Source organism: Magnolia sinica, chromosome 3, assembly GCF_029962835.1.
Source record: "Magnolia sinica isolate HGM2019 chromosome 3, MsV1, whole genome shotgun sequence".
Taxonomy (NCBI): Eukaryota; Viridiplantae; Streptophyta; class Magnoliopsida; order Magnoliales; family Magnoliaceae; genus Magnolia; species Magnolia sinica.
This window is the reverse complement of record NC_080575.1, coordinates 115,290,085-115,313,358: the sequence shown is the minus strand read 5'-3', so window position 1 is coordinate 115,313,358 and position 23,274 is coordinate 115,290,085. Positions and strand designations below refer to the sequence as shown.

General features: G+C 40.1%; 1 protein-coding gene across 1 annotated transcript in view; it reads right to left on the bottom strand.

The window, feature by feature from the left end:
* Positions 1-22,919, bottom strand: part of LOC131240854 (uncharacterized) — a 29,277-nt gene extending 6,358 nt beyond the window's left edge. Inside the window, exons 1-9 of the mRNA XM_058239357.1 lie at positions 22,730-22,919; positions 20,629-20,811; positions 20,463-20,521; positions 19,346-19,411; positions 19,077-19,184; positions 11,885-11,951; positions 9,375-9,459; positions 6,356-6,516; positions 1,173-1,274 (exon numbers count right to left, since the gene is read on the bottom strand). Coding sequence (XP_058095340.1) covers positions 1,173-1,274; positions 6,356-6,516; positions 9,375-9,459; positions 11,885-11,951; positions 19,077-19,184; positions 19,346-19,411; positions 20,463-20,521; positions 20,629-20,811; positions 22,730-22,768 — 870 coding nt within the window. The 5' untranslated portion in view covers positions 22,769-22,919. The remainder of the gene's footprint in view (positions 1-1,172; positions 1,275-6,355; positions 6,517-9,374; positions 9,460-11,884; positions 11,952-19,076; positions 19,185-19,345; positions 19,412-20,462; positions 20,522-20,628; positions 20,812-22,729) is intronic.
* Between the last annotated feature and the right edge of the window lie 355 nt (positions 22,920-23,274).

The following is a 23,274-nucleotide window of genomic DNA, read 5'->3' as shown; positions in this document are numbered from 1 at the left end:
ATAAGAAGATGAGTCTATGTTGGACTTAAGAGTTCTCAAAAATCAGTTCCAAGAATTTCTAAGGGTGCCTATAGCTGCCAAACTCTTGAAATATAAGGTGGCCCCAGAGTCAAGGTCACCAGGATTCAGGCATGGGATACAAGAATGTAACAATTCATCTTTACAAGAATGTAACAGTTCATCCTTACCAATAAAAAGAAGAAGAAGAAGAAGAAAACAAAAAAAAAAAAAAAAGAAGCGCAGCACGGTTCCTAAGGTGGGGCATGGGATACAAAAATGTAACAATTCATCTTTACAAGAATGTAACAGTTCATCCTTACCAATAATAAAAAGAAAAAAAAAGCACAGCACGGTTCCTAAGGTGTGGGCAAGAAGATGGCTGAGAAAGCCACTTTATGGGGTTTGAGGCTGGAGAGAAATGAGGGAATTTCAGAGGCAAAGAAAGTGCTGCACTGTTCCTGAGGTGGCCATGAAGATTGAGTTTTATCACTGAGTGGGGTAAGTTGGAAGTGAAGGATTTCCCGGCACATTCTCTTGTCCAATTGGGCTGAATTGTTGCAATGCTGTAGCCCTCGCATAGCTGCCTCAGTCAATTGGAGCATTCCCCCTGGCGGCTGGTTGAAATTAAATTTCAACAGCTACTCTCTTGGAAATCCTGGCCCAGCCATGGTCGGTGGCATCATCAGGTGCAGCGGCGGATTTCAGGTGTTGGATCTTTCCAGTATGATTGGCATTTGGGGTTCACTTTGGAATTCTCATTAAGTGGAGCTGGTAGCTAGGGCCTTCTATTTTCTGGGTATCTGCTTTGGGATATGGGGTTAGTGAGATATTGTATTTTTTTCAGTCTTGTTTTCTTTGTTTTTCTTCTCTTTTGTATATTGTATTTGTTTTTCAGTCTCGTTTTCTTTGTTTTTCTTCTCTTTTGTCCACCCCCCCCAGCGCCCCTTCCCCCCCCCAAAAAAAATAATAATAATAATAATATAAATAATATAAATAAATAAAATAAAATAAAATAAAAATTAGACATTCACAAAAGAAAAATCAACATGACCAGCAGAGTTTTCAAATCAGGGACATTTCAATTGTGTACCTAAAGAACATAGCAGTTGCAAGTGCACACCCTCTTAATCATAATCATGTTGCATAATATAGATTGACAATAAAAAGGATACTCGCTTCTCAAGACGGCGAAGCATAGCTGCATCCAGCTCCCAAGGCAGATTTGTTGCTGCTAAAACAAAGACAAGCTCATCTGTCCGTGTCAAACCGTCCATCTGTAGTCTAATTCAAGCGATCAATTTTGAGAAAACCAAAATAGCATGTATATTATGAGTTTGGGTGTGCAAAAAATAGAACATATACAATAGAAACACTTGCTGAGATTAGGAATGACACATTCAAACAATCTTTGAAATGTAAAAATGTCACATATATAACTATAATTGCTCTTACCTATTGATGAGGGCAACTTACCAAAAGGTCAGAAGATAACTGTTGAGTGATTCCATTGACATGATACCATGAAAGTTCATCATCACATTCAACAAGATTTACAAATTGTGATACTTCAGCTCATCTCTGGATGATGATGATGATATGACAGGTTTGCATGGAGATCACTAAGGTGGTCGGAAGTGAATTGCATTGCACATATGTCAATTCAAAGGTTTGAGCACAGCTTTTCTTATTCTGTTCTTGGGGCCTTATTCACTTTAGTATTTGGTTTGCATAGATCTTTTACTTTAGTTTCTAGTGATAAAAAACCTATTAATCTACTACAAGCAAGGATAACACCTACGTGAGTAGAGGTGTGAAGAAGGGCTGCTGTAATATTTCTATGGTTTGGATAAATTGGAAAGACAGGCATTGCAAAAGATTTGCACCATTGGTTATCCAAGATTAGGTCTGCTTTAGCTCTTAGCTTTCGAATAAAAAAAATCTAAAGCAAAACAACAATCTCGAGAAAGTAACATCTGGACTGCATACTGCAAAGATTTTCCTTTAACACCATCAACCATGCAGGCAATAGACAGATCTCTCCCCTTCTAAATACATGCTTCTTTGAGTGGTGTTTCAAGTGTTAACAGTCTTGTGAACACTCCATTATCTCATGACAAGTCAGATTTATAATTTATATTCTTAGAAAGGGTAACAATTTGCTAAACAAGTTGAAGGATGGAAATGGATGGAAAACTTCATGCATGCAATGTTGTCAAAATTGTTATCGTATCGCAAATCGTAATAGGTGTTGAATCATATCGAATCGCAAATCATATCATAAATTGTAAGATTTTTTATGATTTTCTTAAAAAATATGAAAAATATAAATAAATCAGAAAAAATTAAAAATTCAACAATCATCCTTTTTGTCATCGATATGCACCAAGTAATACCATATCATGATAGTGCTAAAGAATTCTTATCTTTCCTTCTTTTTGCCTTTCAAGATTTTTTTCTTAAAAAACTTACAAGAATCCTTTAATAATTTATGTTCTTGTTACGATTCTTGAACGTAGAATTACATTGGAAAAGCAACATTTGATTTTGTAGACTGGTGAAAAAAGATATTTTGATTTCTAACCATCATTCCACAATACATGTAAGTCCCTTATTATAACCATCCATAAAAACATTCTAGATAAGTCATACATCAATTTCGTGTTTCGACCAATTAAAAAGTAAGAAATCATTACAAAAAAGCTCTATAATTTAATTTTAAAGAGAATATATATAATTTAATCTCTTATAAATAACAAAATAAAATAATTTACCATTTCTAAACTATTCTTTTTTAAAGGTTTTTTTTTTCTAAATGATTCTTATAGTCCCCACCAATTTAAAAACATTAAATGAAAGCCAAGTGAAGCTTAAAATAGAAGAAAACAAGTATAATTTGAATCATAAATCGGGATTTGAATCGTAAATTATAGGATTCAAATCATAAAATTGTAGGATTCATATAAAATGGGATTCAAAGGTGGGATTCAAATAATTTTGCTCAAGATTCAACCCAAATCGTAAATTGTAGGATTTTGACAACATTGCATGCATGTCATAAGCTCTACAAGAGAAAATAAATGTGTCTTCATTTTAAAATTGTTGCCTCAAGCATGAAATGATGCTAACGCACCTTGGAAAAGGAAGCCCCAAATTGATTAAGAAAAGCCCCTCCCTCCCTCCCTCTTTCGCTCAATAAACCAGTTTTGACTATCATGATAGTTAACCCTCCCTCACGTCACCAACACAAGCATGACCTAACTTTTGACTATCATTAATTGTGACCCAAACCCCCTCCTTTATAAATGACGGTACATTTACATTTATATGAGATTTATCTTATTTTTTAACTAAATTTTACTCATTAGAGACAGTCGAAAACCACCTGTATAAGTAGCTCAGTCTTCAAACGTCTGCTGGCTTCATGCTCACTTCGCGCTTCACCACGTTGACTAATGATTGCATCAATCTCATCAAGAAATATGGTTGATGGCGCATGATGCCGAGCAAGCTCAAATAAAACTTTCACCAACTTCTCTGAATCACCTGCAATATCACATGCAGTACTATTAGTGATATAATAATACCAGAAAAAAATTATGAAGACAGTTAGACAGTTAAGTAATTCTAAGACCACACATGCCAACCTGTTGCATGTGTGGTCCATCCAAGCTGCACATCAGGCATGGACCCCACTGAGATAACCAGTGTTCGAAATATCGGTATCGCATGATGTATCGCACCCTTGGGATACAGATACGTATCAGTTATCACACGGGATATATCGTTTATATCGCATAGTTTATCGCGCTTTTTGGGAAACATGGGAAAACATTGGGAAAATGGTTGAATTTTTTAATGAAACTTAGGGGATTGTTAAAAAGGGCCTCAATACACACTTTTAAATCATAAAGTTTCAAAAAAGAAGTGTACATAATAAATTTCCTTTGTATAAGGTCCCAAGTTGTGCGCTGTCCGATTGAACTACAACAACTATATTCAGTATCAACCCCGTTCATCCGTTTTTCCATATCATTTCAAGACATTATCTCAAACATAAAACAGATCCAATAATTAGGTAGACCATACCGTAGGAAACAATGGTGATTGACCATGAGTGGGCCACTAAAGTTTTGGTTCAGGCTAATAATAGTTTTTCCTCTTCATTCAAACCATAAATTTATCTGGTAAAATGGATGGACGGAGTGGATAAAATACATGAATTATAGTTGGCCCACAAAGTTTACAAAGTACACTACTCATTAGGGGATCCACTTCCCACCACACGGGGGGTGGGGTGCTGCTACCAAGGTCCTTCGCTCAAAACCGATGTGGGGTCCACTATGATGTTTGTAAGAAATCCACCTCGTCCATTCATTTTTGAAATGTAAAAATGTCACATATATAACTATAATTGCTCTTACCTATTGACGAGGGCAACTTACCAAAAGGTCAGAAGATAACTGTTGAGTGATTCCATTGACATGATACCATGAAAGTTCATCATCACAGATTCAACAAGATTTACAAATTGTGATACTTCAGCTCATCTCTGGATGATGATGATGATATGACAGGTTTGCATGGAGATCACTAAGGTGGTCGGAAGTGAATTGCATTGCACATATGTCAATTCAAAGGTTTGAGCACAGCTTTTCTTATTCTGTTCTTGGGGCCTTATTCACTTTAGTATTTGGTTTGCATAGATCTTTTACTTTAGTTTCTAGTGATAAAAAACCTATTAATCTACTACAAGCAAGGATAACACCTACGTGAGTAGAGGTGTGAAGAAGGGCTGCTGTAATATTTCTATGGTTTGGATAAATTGGAAAGACAGGCATTGCAAAAGATTTGCACCATTGGTTATCCAAGATTAGGTCTGCTTTAGCTCTAAGATTTCGAATAAAAAAATCTAAAGCAAAACAACAATCTCGAGAAAGTAACATCTGGACTGCATACTGCAAAGATTTTCCTTTAACACCATCAACCATGCAGGCAATAGACAGATCTCTCCCCTTCTAAATACATGCTTCTTTGAGTGGTGTTTCAAGTGTTAACAGTCTTGTGAACACTCCATTATCTCATGACAAGTCAGATTTATAATTTATATTCTTAGAAAGGGTAACAATTTGCTAAACAAGTTGAAAGATGGAAATGGATGGAAAACTTCATGCATGCAATGTTGTCAAAATCGTTATTGTATTGCAAATCGTAATAGGTGTTGAATCGTATCGAATCGCAAATCATATCATAAATCGTAAGATTTTTTATGATTTTCTTAAAAAATATGAAAAATATAAATAAATCAGAAAAAATTAAAAATTCAACACTCATCCTTTTTGTCATCGATATGCACCAAGTAATACAATGTCATGATAGTGCTAAAGAATTCTTATCTTTCCTTCTTTTTGTCTTTCAAGATTTTTTTCTTAAAAAACTTACAAGAATCCTTTAATAATTTATGTTCTTGATACCATTCTTGAACGTAGAATTACATTGGAAAAGCAACATTTGATTTTGTAGACTGGTGAAAAAAGATATTTTGATTTCTAACCATCATTCCACAATACATGTAAGTCCCTGATTATAACCATCCATAAAAACATTCTAGATAAGTCATACATCAATTTCGTGTTTCGACCAATTAAAAAGTAAGAAATCATTACAAAAAAGCTCTATAATTTAATTTTAAAGAGAATATATATAATTTAATCTCTTATAAATAACAAAATAAAATAATTTACCATTTCTAAACTATTCTTTTTTAAAGGGTTTTTTTTTTTCTGAATGATTCTTATAGTCTCCACCAATTTAAAAACATTAAATGAAAGCCAAGTGAAGCTTAAACTAGAAGAAAACAAGTATAATTTGAATCATAAATCGGGATTTGAATCATAAATTATAGGATTCAAATCATAAAATTGTAGGATTCATATAAAATGGGATTCAAAGGTGGGATTCAAATAATTTTGCTCAAGATTCGACCCAAATCGTAAATCGTAGGATTTTGACAACATTGCATGCATGTCATAAGCTCTACAAGAGAAAATAAATGCGTCTTCATTTTAAAATTGTTGCCTCAAGCATGAAATGATGCTAACGCACCTTGGAAAAGGAAGCCCCAAATTGATTAAGAAAAGCCCCTCCCTCCCTCCCTCCCTCCCTCGATAAACCAGTTTTGACTATCATGATAGTTAACCCTCCCTCATGTCACCAACACAAGCATGACCTAAGTTTTGACTATCATTAATTGTGACCCAAACCCCCTCCTTTATAAATGACTGTACATTTACATTTATATGAGATTTATTTTATTTTTTTAACTAAATTTTACTCATTTGAGACAGTCGAAAACCACCTGTATAAGTAGCTCAGTCTTCAAACGTCTGCTGGCTTCATGCTCACTTCGCGCTTCACCACGTTGACTAATGATTGCATCAATCTCATCAAGAAATATGGTTGATGGCGCATGATGCCGAGCAAGCTCAAATAAAACTTTCACCAACTTCTCTGAATCACCTGCAATATCACATGCAGTACTATTAATGATATAATAATACCAGAAAAAATTTTGAAGACAGTTAGACAGTTAAGTAATTCTAAGACCGCACATGCCAACCTGTCGCATGTGTGGTCCATCCAAGCTGCACATCAGGCATGGACCCCACTGTGAGACAACCAGTGTTCGAAATATCGGTATCGCACAATGTATCGCACCCTTGGGATACAGATACGTATCAGTTATCACACGGGATATATTGTTTGTATCGCATAGTTTATCGCACTTTTTGGGAAACATGGGGAAACATTGGGAAAATGGTTGAATTTTTTAATGAAACTTTGGGGATTGTTAAAAAAGCCCTTAATACACACTTTTAAATCATAAAGTTTCAAAAAAGAAGTGTACATAATAAATTTCCTTTGTATAAGGTCCCAAGTTGTGCGCTGTCCGATTGAACTACAACAACTATATTCAGTATCAACCCCGTTCATCCGTTTTTCCATATCATTTCAAGACATTATCTAAAAAATAAAACAGATCCAATAATTAGGTAGACCATACCATAGGAAACAATGGTGATTGACCATTAGTGGGCCACAAAAGTTTTGGTTCAGGCTAATAATAGTTTTTTCTCTTCATTCAAACCATAAATTTATCTGGTAAAATGGATGGACGGAGTGGATAAAATACATGAATTATAGTTGGCCCACAAAGTTTACAAAGTACACTACTCATTAGGGGATCCACTTCCCACCACACTGGGGGTGGGGTGCTGCTACCAAGTTCCTTCGCTCAAAACCTATGTGGGGTCCACTATGATGTTTGTAAGAAATCCACCTCGTCCATTCATTTTTTGAGATCATTTTAGCACTTGAGAGCAAAAGTGAGCAGAATCCAAGACTAAAGTGGGCCGCACTAAAGGAAAAGGTGGGTAGGAAAATTCCTATTGTTGAAACCTCCTTGGGTCGTAGGGCCCACGATAATGTTTATTTTCTATCCAATCTATTAATTAGGTCACACAGACCTGACCTGAATGAAGAGGAAAAATAAATATCATATTGATCTAAAACTTCCATGACCCTCAAAAGGGTTTCAATGGTAAACGTTCAATCTACCACTGCTGTTTGCAGTGTGGTCCAGTTGATCTTTGGATCTGTCTTATTTTTCGGCTCAAGCCTTACAAAGGGCTTGCCAAATGGACGAACGACCTGGATATAACAAATACCTCATGCTGGGACCCACAGAACTTGGTGACGTCAACACAGTTTGGTCATGCGCCGTGCGCGCATACTCGATTACATTAAAAAAAAAAAGGGGCGGGATTAGCTGAGTAGCGAGACTCGCTACTGAATTGACGTCACCAAGTTCCGTGGACCCCACCACGATGTATGTTTTGTATCCACACCGTCCATTAATTTGTAGAGAACATTTTATGCCATTAGCCTAAAAATGACTAAGATTCAAAGCTCCAATGGACCCCACCACAGAAAGCAGTAGAGAGAGTGATGCCCACCATTAAAAACTTCTGAGGGCCACAAAAGTTTTCGATTAAGCTGATATATTTTTTCCCCTTTTATAATGCCTTTTTTAACTTATTAACGAGTCGGATCTCAAATAAACATCACGGTGGACCTTAGGAAGGTTTCAACGGTGTATGTCACTTTCTCCACTGTTTTCTGTAGTGGGGTCCATTATAGAATTTTATCTCCCTCGTTATTTGACTCCTGTCCTAAAATGATATCTCCAAATGGATGGACCGTGTGGATATAACACATTCATCATGGTGGGACCCACGTAACTTGGTGACGTCACTTCAGTAGCGATCTCGCTACTCAACCTATCAGTAGCTAATCCGCGTCCGAGAAAAAAGGCTCGAACGGCCTTTGGTTTTCAAACAGAGAGGGTTCCGGAAACTAGAACCCTAAAATCTCCCCCAAATCTCATCGGATGTGGCCGGATTTCTCTCCAAAATTGGAGATGTTATTTGCGGTAACCCAGGAATGGCGCTTCAATTCGAATGGCCCACCAAATGGAAGCTTCCGATCATGGCGATCTCTTCTACAGGTACCGAAATCCACCCTCTATTTTTTTTTCCCGATTTTTTCGGATGATGACGTCGATGTCCGACAATAATGGAGAGGAAATCGCGTGATATCGTCAAAATATCGTGCGATATCGACGATATATCGGCCGATATCTGGATTTTGAGTTTTTTGGTATCTTCCGGGGGTTATCGTGACTGTATCGTCTCGCAGGGGTGCGATAACGATAATATCGGCCGATATATCGGCCGATAGTATCGATATTTCGAACACTGGAGACAACAAGGATCAAAAGTGTCTGAACTCATCAAGTGGGCAACACATGTATGAAAATGGGCAGTCCAGAAGAATTGCCTACCGTCCACATTCAATATGCACTTATGGCTTGCCCGATGAATGCACTGGCCTGATTGGCATCAGTCATCATGTGGTGTGGCCCACCTAATGAACAGCCTGGATGCCAATAGCATGTGCAAGGTCATCGCATGTGATTGCATGTGGAGATGGGTTGCTAGACCTATATGGATCAATCAGAATGTAACTAAAAAGAAGAAACAAAACCTAAAATAATGATCTAATTATTACAATACAATGCTTATGCGTATCAAGGGAACTTAGTTCTGATCTCGATGTCTTCTGATATGTTCCTCATGAAGCTAATGATGTGTCAGCTTCTTCACAAAGGAAGCTTTTCTAGACCATCCCTTGTTATTGGCAATATCTGCACCAGCTTTGAGGTGTTTTGTTTATTTTGAATAAATTGTCAATCACCACACACATGCACACAGACAAAGACAACTAGTAATATAAAGAAGTATCAGTTTAATACATACCACGCCATTTGCTGACAACAGATGATGCTGAAATATTGAAAAAAGTAGTATTGCACTCAGTTGCAACAGCCTTTGCGAGCATAGTCTGCAATACAAGTTGCAAATTAGTCAACAATAAGCATAATAAAATAGAAGACCAAACCATATGTCATCTGCCGGAGAACAGATATGTGATTTTGAAAGGAAAAGGAAGAGCCACCAACTTTTGAAGCCAGCAACTAGACAAAATAGTGGTGACCAACAAAATTCAAATACCAAGTCTGATATTATTATTTAGCATTGCCATACAATATATATATATATATATATATATATATATATATATATATATATATATATATATATATATATATATATATATATATATATATATATTACGAGAAGGAAAATCACCCTATAAAATAGAAAACTAAATTAAGAAGAGGTAATAATTTCAGGGGAAATCAAAATTTTGATATTTACTTCGTTTTTTTATGCGAGCCGAAAAAACAAAATCCCAACTTGAACTTGGAGGTAAATATTTCAGGGAAAACAACTTCTTGAGATCTATTATCTTTAAATGACATGTGACATAACAAAAGCACAATATGACCTTCAATGATCATGCAGGAACATTCAAAGAAAAACCAAAAAAGGAACATCATGGGTCCAGTAAATCAATCCGGAGTGTTGAAAATGCAAAACCTCCATATCAATGGGTAAAACACAGAATGCTTCTCCATTTGGGTGCACTGGGAAATTCCTAATTCCCACAGGGCACATTAACCATTTGCCCACCTTATGGCCATAGAGTTTGTTTCTTGTACAAAAAGAAATAAGTGTAAGCGCATCTTGGCACCAGTTTGACAGGAAAAAAAACCCAATGGGAGCACTGCCATCTATTTGCCCAAATGGCATGAGGCTTAAATGGTATAACTTCAACACTTTATCGCTTTCCCAAATGCCCCCTACCCTAATATAACAAAAAGGCAAAATAATAGTCCCTATCCCTAACACACAGCAACAAATACTACAGGCGGTAGCTGCTGACTGGAAGACACAACATGCTCTACCAGAGAAATGTTTTTCAACAAACTCCATTTGATTTCCCAAGGAAATAGGGAATCAAAAGGGAAACATGGCACAGGGGAAAAAAATGGCGGAGTGTGAGTATTTTTCGGCAACATTTGAAGCAACAAGCTGCTTCTAAACCAAGTCCAGGAAACTTCTATTTTACCCATTTCCCTTGGCATTTCTTGAGTGTTTATATTCATTTCTCAGATAGTTTTTTAGCTTCCCCTTTTGTGCATCTCTTTGTGCATTAGTTTCCTACTCTTGGTTAAGGGAAGTGAAGGCGTCACGTAGAGTTCTCACATTTGGTTAGTGAGAGGAACAAAGTTCAATTTAACTATATATTTCTAGTGAAATAGGCAGAAATCATAGTCAATGCACGTCGTATATGCCCAAGGGATGACCAGATGAGGAAACCATGGATCACTTATTCATCCATTGTCCAGTTGTGTCTGCTAGCCAGAGTGGTTCTTACATTAGTTTGATGTGAAGTGAGCAATGATAGCCTCATTGGTTTCACTGCCAGAAGCATGGAAGGGTGGAGAAAGTTGTGAAGTATTTTTTTGAACGGTGAAAATTTTATTAAAAGAAAGGCTGGAGCCTAAAATTACAGAAAATTCTGAAGTATTATTTTTAGTGTTCCTACGATCAATTTGGAGGGAAAGGAACAATAGAATATTTAATAACGGATTGGAGCTGGTTGTTATGTTGATTGATAAAATCTGGACTTAGGTGTCCTTATGAGCCAATTCTGTCATGGAGTTTTTGGGGCGTTGTTCCGCTGATATCTGGAGTGGGTTGAGTATATTTGTAATGTAGGTTTGGGCACGTGCCCTTGCTTGGGTATATTCCCTTTGGCAGGCTATCTGCTCATGTGATGATGCTATCTACATGAGCATAAAAAATCAACATCCCTCCAGTCATGTTGTGGAAAGCATGGAACATGCTTCCATGCTCACTCAGCAAGAACATCTAGGAAATGAGCCAAAAATTTTATTATACAAGGAAACCTCTAAAATGTTTCCAAAGAAATGAAGCCCATATCCTATTTTCTCCAGACATTTTTCTTGAATTCAGAAATTTTTTAGTGTCCTGTTTTTAGCATTTTTTTTTATTCTAAAAATGTTTGGTGTAAACATGTAAAAATGAAACGCATATCTGTATACATCTGAATAGTTAGAAATCTTAACATATTGAAGAAAATGGTCCTCAATTAGGTCTTCGCAAGTCCTAATTGATAATACACATGATTATGCATATTTCATAAAGGTCAGGAGAAAGAGGCATATGTTAATTTGCAAGTTCCAAGAAAATGCAAGCAAGCACCTATAAAAGAATAATGAGAAGAAGTTAAGAAAAAAAAAAAAATTTGATAGAAGACTGGATTCTTCAGAATAAATTGGATATTATGAATAATGAAATGCAATTTCACCAAGTGCTAGATATTGTCAAGTACAAACCTTCCCTGTTCCTGGAGGACCAAAAAGCAGAATACCTTTCCATGGTGATAGAAGACCAGTGAAATACCTGAAAGTAATACACATTATGAAGAAGAATTTCAGCTTCTATGAATTGGAAATTTCAAAGATCCCTGCAGGGGGAAAAAGAAGAAGAAGAAAAACTCTTCACGACAGTAGACTGAACATGAAGGATCGGACTTGAAGCCTTGATGCTTCTGTCTTCACAGTTCACACTCTTTCTAACCTTTATCCTTTTGTGTTTTTTTATTAGAAAAGGAATGACCTAACTTCTCTCTTCAAGGGTATTTCTATTCTTGGATGAGTACTTCCACTCTTTCTTCTTCTTCTTCTTCTTCTTCTTTTAGAAATTTCAGGTGTACAGCAATTCCAAAAGACCTTTTAATTTTACAGAAATTTGACATGAAGTTTAACAAAATTGCATTATTTTAATCCCTTTGGACTTTCCACCAAATATCAGTGCTGCAACTAAACATGGCCAAAACTCCTAATGCAGCCCAAATGGAATAAGCTGATGAACAGAATCAATCTCCCAACTTAGTTTGATCAAGCTCAAAACTCTAATCTCCATCTAACAACTTCTGATCAAGCTTAATACTCTAATATCCATCTAACAATGAGACTTTTCAGCTTCAGTTTCTCTTTCATGCAATTACGCAATGTGCAGCACTGAGAAGTAGATTGGTGTAATTAGAGAAGTTCACCAAATGGACATACAAGAAATGAATGGATAAAGAGTGGGCGCAATATGCAATACAAAGCTTACCTAACATATTTATTCATCTAAAAAGGCAACGAGATTGTATTAAAAAAGGAGAAGAAAGGAAAAAAAAAAAAACAAGAGGGGCTGCTGAGATAGCAGCAGCAGAAAAAACGAACAGAAGCAAACTAGAAGCCTAAAAAGAGAAAATTAATTTTTTTTAGAGAGGGCACAACAGAGGCCCATTCGATAAGCAGCTGCTTAGCTCTCGAACCGACAGATTGAGTTGAAGCCTGCACATTGTTGAAGCACCTGTCGTTACGCTCCCTCCAAACCGCCCACCAGATTGCCATGATTGTCATTTTCCAAACCTTGGATTTAGATTTGCCCATCTTGAACCCGTGCCAATAAGCAAGAAGGGAGGACGCGGAAGCAGGTACACAACCACTGATGTTGAATCTTGAGATAAAGTCCGAGCGGATCTGAGAAACTAAAGGACAGTGCACTAGAAGATGGTCAATCGATTCATCACAGGCCATACAACAAAGGCATATGTTGGCGAGCTGCATTCCCCTCTTCATAAGATTGTCGACAGTTAAAATTCGATTCCTAGAGGCCAGCCAAGTGAAGCAGATATATTTGGGAGGGGCGGGGTAGTTCCAGATAAACGCGGAGACCAATGCAGTAGTGGGGAGGGGGGGTCGAAGGAGAATAGAGTATAGGGATTTCACTGTAAATTGAGATGATTTATCTTTGGTCCAGATTATATGATCTGGATCAGTGTAGGAAGGGGAGGCCCTGGATAAACAGTCCAGAAGATCAGCGAAGTGGGAGACCTCCCAGTCGTAAAGATTTCTGCGGCAACTAATGTCCCAGACTATGCCATTTTCAGACCGAGAGAAAAAACTGTTGATGGGCTTGTCCTTCAAAGTAGCTAGACGATAAATAGAGGGGAAGCGCTCTTTCAAACACCTATCCCCAATCCAATGGTCTCCCCAAAACCGAATAGTGCCCCATCTCCCAAATGGAAAGATATGTTTTCCATCACCGGGTTTTTGCATCGAAGGATTCCTTTCCAAATACGCGAAGCTCTGTAAGCCGATGAGTCCCTAGTCCACCAACCTCCCGGGGAGGTCCCATATTTCGCTTTATGACACGGTTCCACAATGCTTCTAGTTCTGATCCCAGTCTCCAGGTCCACTTATCGAGGAGGGCCTTGTTTATTACCTTCAGGTTTTTAACACTTGCAACTCCCTCTCTAAAGTGAGTACAAACCTCCTGCCAATCAAGAAGATGGAATTTGGTCTGATTTTCCTTTCTGGTCCACAGAAAATCTCTCCTCAGGTTGTCGATCCGACACCGAATAGCAGGGAGGCAGAGAAAAAGGGACATGAAATAGATGGGAATATTTGATAAAGAGGCTTTTATGAGCGTGAGCCTCCCCCTTAAAGACAAATACCGACATTTCCATGTAGCCAGAGATTTTTGAAATTTCTCCACCACCTTATCCCACATGGGGGGAACCGACGACCAGCGGCAAACTAACAAAGAAAGTCGGCAGAGAAGCAGTGGAGCAACCGATAATTCGAGCGAAAGAAATAAGATCTTGGTCGACAATATGGATCCCAAAGATTTTCGACTTAGCCATATTGATGCGTAGACCCGAGACAGCCTCAAAACAACGCAGCGTCATGGGGAGATTAGCAATGGCTTCAGACTCAGCTTCGCAAGTGATCAATGTGTCATCCGCAAATTGAATATGAGTGATTGGCAAAGGGACCCCTGGCATGGATATGCCTCTGAACAGACCGGCACTTTGGCCCTTTACCAGCATCTGGGAAAGGGCTTCAGAAATCAAGAGGAAGAGAAGGGGCGAGAGGGGATCACCCTGGCGCAAGCCCCTCGAGCTGGTGAAGAAACCCTTAGGGACACCATTAAGAAGAACTGAGAATTGGGGGGATTCGACGCAGGCCTTCATCCACATCCTCCATTTTTTACCAAAACTCATACGGGTGGGCATGTAATAAAGGAAACTCCAATCCACATGATCATAGGCCTTTTCGATGTCAAGCTTGCAGAAAACTGATTTAATCTCTGAAGTATGGCAGGTGTGAAGGATTTCGTTGGCGATGAGAGCAACATCCACGATCTGTCTTCCCTTGATGAAAGCATTTTGGTGCTTGGAAATCAGCCTGTCCATCACAGAAGCGAGCCTAATGGAGAGGATTTTAGCCAGGATTTTGTAGAGGCTGCCAATTAAACTAATTGGTCTGAAATCAAAGAAAGAGTTAGCCCCTGGCACTTTAGGAATGAGAGCGATGAAGGACGCTCCTATACCCTTGGAGAGTTTTCCCCTAGCATAAAACTCATTGAGAAAAGCAACCACATCCGATTGCACGATGTCCCAGAAAGCATGAAAGAATCTCACGGGAAAGTCGTCTGGCCCAGGGAATTTATCTCCATCCATGTCATCTATGGCAGCTTTGATTTCGTCTAGAGAGAAGGCGGATTCCAACTGATCAGCTTCGGGCGAGGAAAGAGAATGGAAGTGTATTCCATCTAAACAAGGCCTGGACCAGCCTTCAGAAGAGAGAAGAGCTCTAAAGTGGGATACCGCAGCTTTCGAAATTTCACCTTTGTCATCAGTCTGTCTACCTTACGGATATGCTATGGATAGCCTTAACTCGGGCTCGCAGATTAGCAATTTTGTGGAACTACTTGTCGCCCTCAGCTATCCATTTGGATCTCGATTTAACCTTCCAAGAGATATCATCCTCCAAAGATTTGGATGAGAGGGACTGGATGATCTGGATACGTCTGGATAAGGCCTCCAGAGGGAGGTCACGGCCTTCAAAATTATTGTCGAGCAATTGTAGCTCAGTAAATAAGGCGTCGGTGTCGCGGTCTCTCTGCTGGAGATGATCATGCTTCCAAATTTTTAATTTTTCGTTAAGCCAGCGAAGCTTTCACATTAGTCGGTGCCCAACGAAGCCATCAGCCTGAAAGGAGACCCACCAATCCATGACTTGCTGTTTGAAACCATCGATGTTAAGCCAAGCTGGGTTGAATTTGAAGGGTTTGGGACCCCAATTGTCGACATCGATTGAAAGAAGGATGGGACAGTGATCTGAAGTCGATTTGGGGAGAGCCATTTGAGTCGAAATCGGGAATTCATCGATCCAGTCCGTAGATAAAAGGAATCTATCTAATCGCAACTGGGTGGGGGATCTGCGGCCATTGGTCCAGGTATACTTGGCACCGGATAGGGAAAGATCCACCAGTTCTTCGGCTTAAATCCAATCAGAGAATAGTTGCATGGCATGAGATGATCTCCTTGTGTGTGAACGTTCCTCGGCGAAATGGATCACGTTGAAATCACCCGCATAGCAGCAAGGACCTGGGAAAGACTGTTTGATGGCAGTCAGCTCATCCCAGAATAAGGGTCTAAGGGAGTCATCATTAGGACCATATACGGAAGTAAGAATGCAACAGAAGGAACAAGACTTATCTTGGATAACGATTGCTTTAGAGAAAACACCAGTCAACGAGAAGTGAAGATCCCACCTCGAGGACTTCCACGCTATGAGGATAGCCCCTGAGGAACCGGACGCGTCTAAAGTGACGAAATTAGCATCTTGAGCACCCCATATGGACTTTAGAAGAGCGGGAGAAAAAACCAGGACTTTAGTTTCTTGAAGACAAATTATGTTCGAAACTTTTCTAGAAATGGACCGTTTAATGAGGCTCCGCTTCTGCTTGGAGCCAATCCCCCTAACATTCCAAGAAAGAACAATCATTGGGACACCGAACTGCCCCGAGTAACCTTCCTCCCACATCTAGCCGAGGACGTGAAGGGTATGGCCGGCGACGATTGAAGTCTGAGGAACTCCCTGTTGCTTGGAGAACGAGACACTTGTTTGACAGGGGTCTTAGCAGGAGGCAGAGGCCTACCTCTGTTCTCAATGAATTGGAACAGGGCCGTATAATCTTCGATCCTGTTGCCGAAGGAGAGACCCAGCGAGCAACCCACGTTCCCCACAGCGTCTCTAATCCACTTTTTATCTTGGATTTTCTTGTAGATTTCCTTTTTACTTTTTCCTTCCATACAAGCCATGGATTCATCTCCCTGTTGATGGATGGGAAGCTCAGAGCACATCTGAAGCGGTTCTGCGTCAATAATATCCGTAGAAGTCTCCTCATGAAATAGCGTAGGGGGGCCAAGGTCCGCCCAGTCTTTGGAAGCAGAGTTGATAGGAGTTGATGGGATCGAAGAATCAGGCCTGGACTCAGAAATGTGATAGTCTGACATATCATCTCTGAAAATATCGACAGGCAGATTGGAGAGGGGGGATGGTGAGGTGGTAGGACAAGAGATTGAGCAGTGGAGAGAATAACGCGGGGGCCATCAAGTCTAGGAATCGGGTGTGAGGTAGGGAGAGGGTTGGGGTTTATAGGAATAGACTCGGAGACCTTCAAAGAGCCCCATTTACCAGGGTAGAGCCGGAGTCGAGTACAACACGGACCTGAGTCACGAGACCCGACTTCTACGAGAGACGTCAGTTTAGGGTCAGATGTACGGTCATCGATCAAGGTGTCGTTGCAGCCGTAGGATAAGCGAACAGGTGACACGCGTCGCGATCCCGAAGCGGAGGGCTCATCGCTATAAATACTGTGCGTTCGACGAAGGATGGACACGCCATGTGTCATCATCACATTAACCTGAGGAGAGAGAGGGCCCGCTAGCCGAGGAGAGAACTCTGGTTCGTGGACGCGTGTCGAGCTATCGACAGCGTTGAGTCTCTTCGCGCCTGCATCACCGATCTTCTCTGACGGTCGAAGATCGGGAGGAGATCGGGAGGAGAAAATGGATCCACGCATCCTCTGCGAGAGCCGGATTTCGCCGACTGCATGAGCTGACTTGTCAGGAAGTCTGACAGGCCGTTATTCCGGTAGTCCGCTGGAGAATGCTGCTGGTACTCCTTCTTCCCACCTTTCCGATTGCAGATGAAACAGCGGCTGCGTCTTCAATTCCCTAGTCCTCCAGACGTCACCCCATCTGGGTTGCAATGAGAGAGGGGATTCTTTCTGCACTGGCAGCGTGATGATCCGGTTGTCAACCTTCACCTTCAATGGGCCGGGAGAGGATTGCCTTTCTTTCGCCTTATCCTTGCCCTAATGACCCCCAGTTCCGTTCCAAGCTGGGTCTTGGGATCAATTTCTAGGAGGAAGCCTAAGCAAGAAGCTGCTTTGATGAGAAACTCATCGTACCAGCATTCCATAGGGATATCCCAAATAAGAACCCATATATTTTCTTTCCCAAAAATAGAAAATTCTTCCAAGGACATAATTTTTTTAATCGGATCATCATCACACAACCGATCCGCCATTGTTAGAGTATCAGGGTTAAGGCCAGGGCATACTCTTACCCATAGAGCGTCGTGACTCAAAGGTTTGAAATCGGAGGACCTGAGTTGGAAACTAGTGCATTCTCGAATCTAGTTCTTCACGGTCGAAATAGTCGCATCGTTTTCAATGATGATAACCATCGACTTAACTAACTCTGCTCGGTTCCTTTCGAATATGTCCTAGCTGACCACGATCGTGTGATCCAAAAGATCATCCTCACTATCAAAACATTTAGGACTGCACTGGTCCTTTGATGACTCTTCCAACCGATGAGAGTGTAGAGCGCTGCCCTTTGGGCCGTTGATCAGAGCATCTCGAAATGAAACTCCTTCAGAGCGGGATGGAGGTCAGGTAGCCGTAGCGGCTGCCTGGCGATCCAGGGGAAAGGACATGGAAGGGGAGGATCGTTTCTAAGAGGTGTTAGCAGATAGAGTTTCAGGGCCGAAATGTGCTCTCTGGACGAGCATTTTTTTTACCATCATAGCTCACGCCATGTAACATACGCACCGCTCTTGCCAATTCTGCTTCGTTGCCCATGCGAATCAGAGCGAAACCGCGATACGCACCTGTTTCTTGATCGAGTGGCATGATAACATCCATAACAGCTCCTGCGCGCCCGAAAATCCTCTCCAGATTGAGGGGATACCACCCGTGGGGATAACCTTTCACATATAAAGTAGGGAAGGAAGAGTATTTCCTACGACCAACCCCCACCAGCTTCTTGTTTCGGTGTCTGGCTTGGACAACATTCCAGTCTTTTTCACCGATGTCCATGAAGGATTCTTCTATTTTCCTTTTTCCTTTGTCGTCACCCATGATCGAACCAGGGATAAAGAAGGAGGAACAGGGAAGATCACGCTGCTAGGAGATTGATGGCGAGATTCTCGTCGTCGAGATGGTCGTCGTCGTCATCGTCATCATTTAGAAGTGTTTTTATTAGAGGCCCCAATTATTAGAGGCCCCAATCATGATAGAGGCCCCAGTCATCTAAAAGAAAATTTCTCAAATAATTCTCAACAATTTTAATAGAACTATCCATGAGGCATTGACAGACTTAATGAGACCTACTTGGGATACTTTATTGGCATCACAACCGCTTCCTTGAGAAGGCGCTTTGCATTCTCTAACCCCTTGATGCTTTCCCACTTCACATCTGGATTCCCACGAATGATATCCCTGCAAGTAACAAAGACCGAATATAAATAACACTCGTACCAACTCAGTAGTAAAGATATGCCAACTGATGGATTCTGATCCATGGATAACAGGGCATTTTGTAAAACCCAGAATTAGGGACTGCTTAGCTATGGTTTCCATCTAAGTGGCGCTGAATTTACCTACTTAAACTCTCTGCTAAGGTGCGCATTTCTGCAGATTCAAAAGCAGGAAGCAGAGACCTTTGCCTGCAAAAGTAAATATCATAAAGTCAAAAGCTTTCTAGCATACAAACAAATGCTGCCTGCAGCTTTTGGGTTCCAAGAATCAGGACATGATATGGTATCTTTCACAAATTGAAAAAACTTCAATCCGAATATGAGCAGTCATGCCAGGTACTACCAAACATTTTTCCTTTTCATTGACACATTTGGGTCCTTGTTCTCTTACTACCAATATCAAGACAATGTTCCCATCCTCATTTCAGAGACAATGGATCCCATTTTTGAGAAAAAATAACCAAAGCATATAAAAGAGCAATGCCAAGTAATCTACCAACTCCCATGATATGAAAGGGGTTTTGTGTCCAATAATGAACCATTGGAAGAGGAGGATGAATTAGCACGTAGCTGCTATATCGAAACTACGATGGAGATGCCAGACTAATTTAGTAGGCAAGTTGAATACATGAACAAGAAACAGCTCAGCATAGAATGCGGTTGAATTATATGGTCTACAATTGAACGGACCCAGCTAGTCCACCTACATACAAAACCAAGAACAATTTGAGAATCCATAGTCTATAGTTAATGGTTCAAGTTGCACTGAATATTTATTCTGTGAGCTGGTTCATAACGAACTTGCTTGATATGGGGGTCGTTTAGTTTTTGTGTCCCTTGACATTCTATGAAACACTCCTCTGTTGCAAAAGGAGGGAACTTCACGACCAAAGACATTTATTTAAGGTCTGTCGCCAAACAAGAAAGCCAATGACTGTGTTCATCTAAATTTTCTATTGTTCTCATTTTATTCAACATATTAGCAAAGTCCAGTTACACCATGAAAATCAAAGAACTCTTTTAAAGGCAACAGGCTCAAGCAAGCAGAGGTTGATCCTCGATAAACCAAGTGATATGCAAGGTTGTATAGTGTTTTCCTCGATTAGGCATTCAAAAGGAATTAACTTAATTACTCTGTTTCATATTTAACATATGTTATCATGTGGTTTGCACCAATTAAACCAATAAACCAAGCATTACTCAACAGCTATGACAGTTAGAGTTGTTTGAGTAATCATACGGCTTTTCGTCAGTTCGCCCAGAAAGAGATACAGGAAGTTGCGAGGTGCCATCCCTCTCCTGAAATTGAAAATCTCTGTATCAAAATATATAAAAATACATAAGAGTTGCTTATTAAGAATAAGAAGCTCTATCCATTGACATCCTATGGATCATTTGATACATACCTGACTCTGGAACTGCTCAAAAATGGCCATATCAGATGTGTTTTTGATATTTCCATTCCCAACCACCGTATTCCGAGTATGCCCATTAGTGACTGATCGTTGATCAGCTAGATGCAGTGACCCATCTTGCTGCTCAGTCTCCCGTTTTCTCCCAAACTTCACATCATAATACAATTTAAAATCCTAAAACAGAGAGAAAGAGAGAGAAACATTACATCCCAACATCATTGCACAAATCAATGAAATTTGGTCTAGAGTTGTTGAAACAAGAAAAGGAATGAGAAAAGTAAAAGCCATTTACACTCTGGCGAATTGCAGTAAAGAAGACATTAGCAAAAACTAACTAAAATTTGTCTAAGTTGCAACCAATGCACCTTGTGCATTAGTTGTTAGTACCTTAAAGGTAGAAGATCGGGTTATGGATCTAGACTATCCATCTACTCAGTACTATCTTTAAATGGTCCATGGTTGAAAAGCACAGCGATTGGATGGTCCTGTCCATCGCCGTTTCCCATTGAACAACAAACTATTTTCATCCTTTACCATCCATCTGAAGACCTTGATCGGATGGCTAGGATCTTATGGTGTGGTATCAATAGATAGACGGTCAGAATCCACCGCCCGACCTGCCACATGTAAGATATTGGATGATTAACTTTGATTGAGGCAAGCCAAGCTCTATGCAAGATGAAAAGCAAATGAAGACAGCCCACCGCAAACAATGGCCAAATCCTGCACCTAAGATGTTGTTTGGATTCCGGTAAAGATTTTAAGTTGTAAACACTTCAAACCTGAGAAGAATTTCATGTGTGAAACTGTTTACATGCTATTCTGTTTAGCTTCAAGTGATAAAATGTTTATAGGTAATAGATTGTGTGTTTGGCTAACTCGTAAAGTGTTTACAATGTATAAAGTAGGTATTCACACCACATAGAGTTTGGGGTGCTAAATTCTGCCGAAATCTGCAAAGCACATAAAAAGGCTTGACTTTTCGGCCTTAGGAGATCATTGAAGTACGCACGTGATGGACAGATTGGTTGTCTTACACCCATCACAGTGGGCCCTACACACAATCTGAAAGATTTTTAATGGTGTGCATCCCATCCCAAATGTTCCCTCTCATGCGACCCATCGGATGAATGGATGTACTGTAACATCATGGTGGGCCCCACAAAGCATACAGGCAAATTTTGCCATCCAATCACCTGCTTCTAAATTGTTTACCAGTAAACCCTTTACAACTATGGATTTTACAGGCATCCAAACAACCCCCAAATTACAGTATTGCAGAGGCTAGCAAAGCACATATCATTCTGCAAGTGGCAAGGCCATGAGATAAACAAAAGTAGACAGGATCACAAGACAAAAGTAGACATGATCACAATCTAATTCCAACGATTGAAATATGGGCAGCTGGACCTTGCTAGGGTGGTACAACTCATCATACATGTGATATGCACAGATACAAATCTGGACCATCCAAATCGTCGGTCCCATTATGGATGGAGCACAGCGCAAAAATTGCACAGATCGAAAGATTATAACCGTCCAGCCGATGACCATCAAATTACGGTTAAAAAGAAAACTTTCAACAGTCTGAAATTAACAGGAAAAATGAGATGGTTAAGATTGCCCAATCGGTATGATTTCGGACGGCAACGCTGCATCGAAAATGAGAGCTTCAATTGGGGTGGTCCTGATCGGCATGCATTACACCAAGTGTACAATAGACGGTCTGTAACACCCTGGCGCGGTCCACCTGATGCGATACCACCAGGGCGGAAAAACATGCAGAAGCACAATTCCATCCACATACATAGAGAAAATTTTCCAAATTCTTGAGGATCTTCTAATACAAAATTCAAATACCAGGAAGAAACTGATAGTGATTTACAATAGATTGAAGAAAGAATGAAATAACATTCGGAGGTCAATATCGGAAACTCCAAAAAGAGAACTACTTCCGATTTCATCTAAAACTACAATCGAGATATTCAAAGACTACTGAAATGAAAGAAAAAGACATGAGAGAATGCCGACTCGATCCCGTCTGAAAATGAAAGAAAAACGCATCAAAATCAAACCGGATTTACAGACAGACCTGGAAAGACCAGCGAGTCAGAGAAGGTTCGTCTCCCATTTCTCTACGTTGCTTCCGAGACGAAGGGAAATGAAAGAAAAAGGAAAAGCTCTCTCTCCTCTCTTATGCGGAAAAATAATAATAGAGATATCGGTGCTATGGCGAAGCGAGTGTCGAGTGGGAAGAGCTGAGAAAGGAAAGGAAAGTACTACGCCGGACCACTTAGCTTTTATACTCCTCAGGTTTTCACATTGGTCCAAAACTAGTAAAGACCAAAAAGGAATGGTAGGATAGAACCCGATTATCAAACCCGAGCTATTAATAACTGAGGAGGACATCAGCACCATGAGAACGTTGGGCCGCACCATGAAGATCAGCCTTCTCGAAAATCAGGTTGATCCGCAGTCACAGAAACGGCTGTCCATTTCACAGAGGTGTGGCCCACCTGATGGGTGGAATTCACCTTTTTCATGGCACCGATGTGCCACACAACTGGCAACTAAGATGGGAGGGTACCATAAGTTGTGATACTCTGCCTGTGGGATGGTTATTTGTTTTTGAAGAGT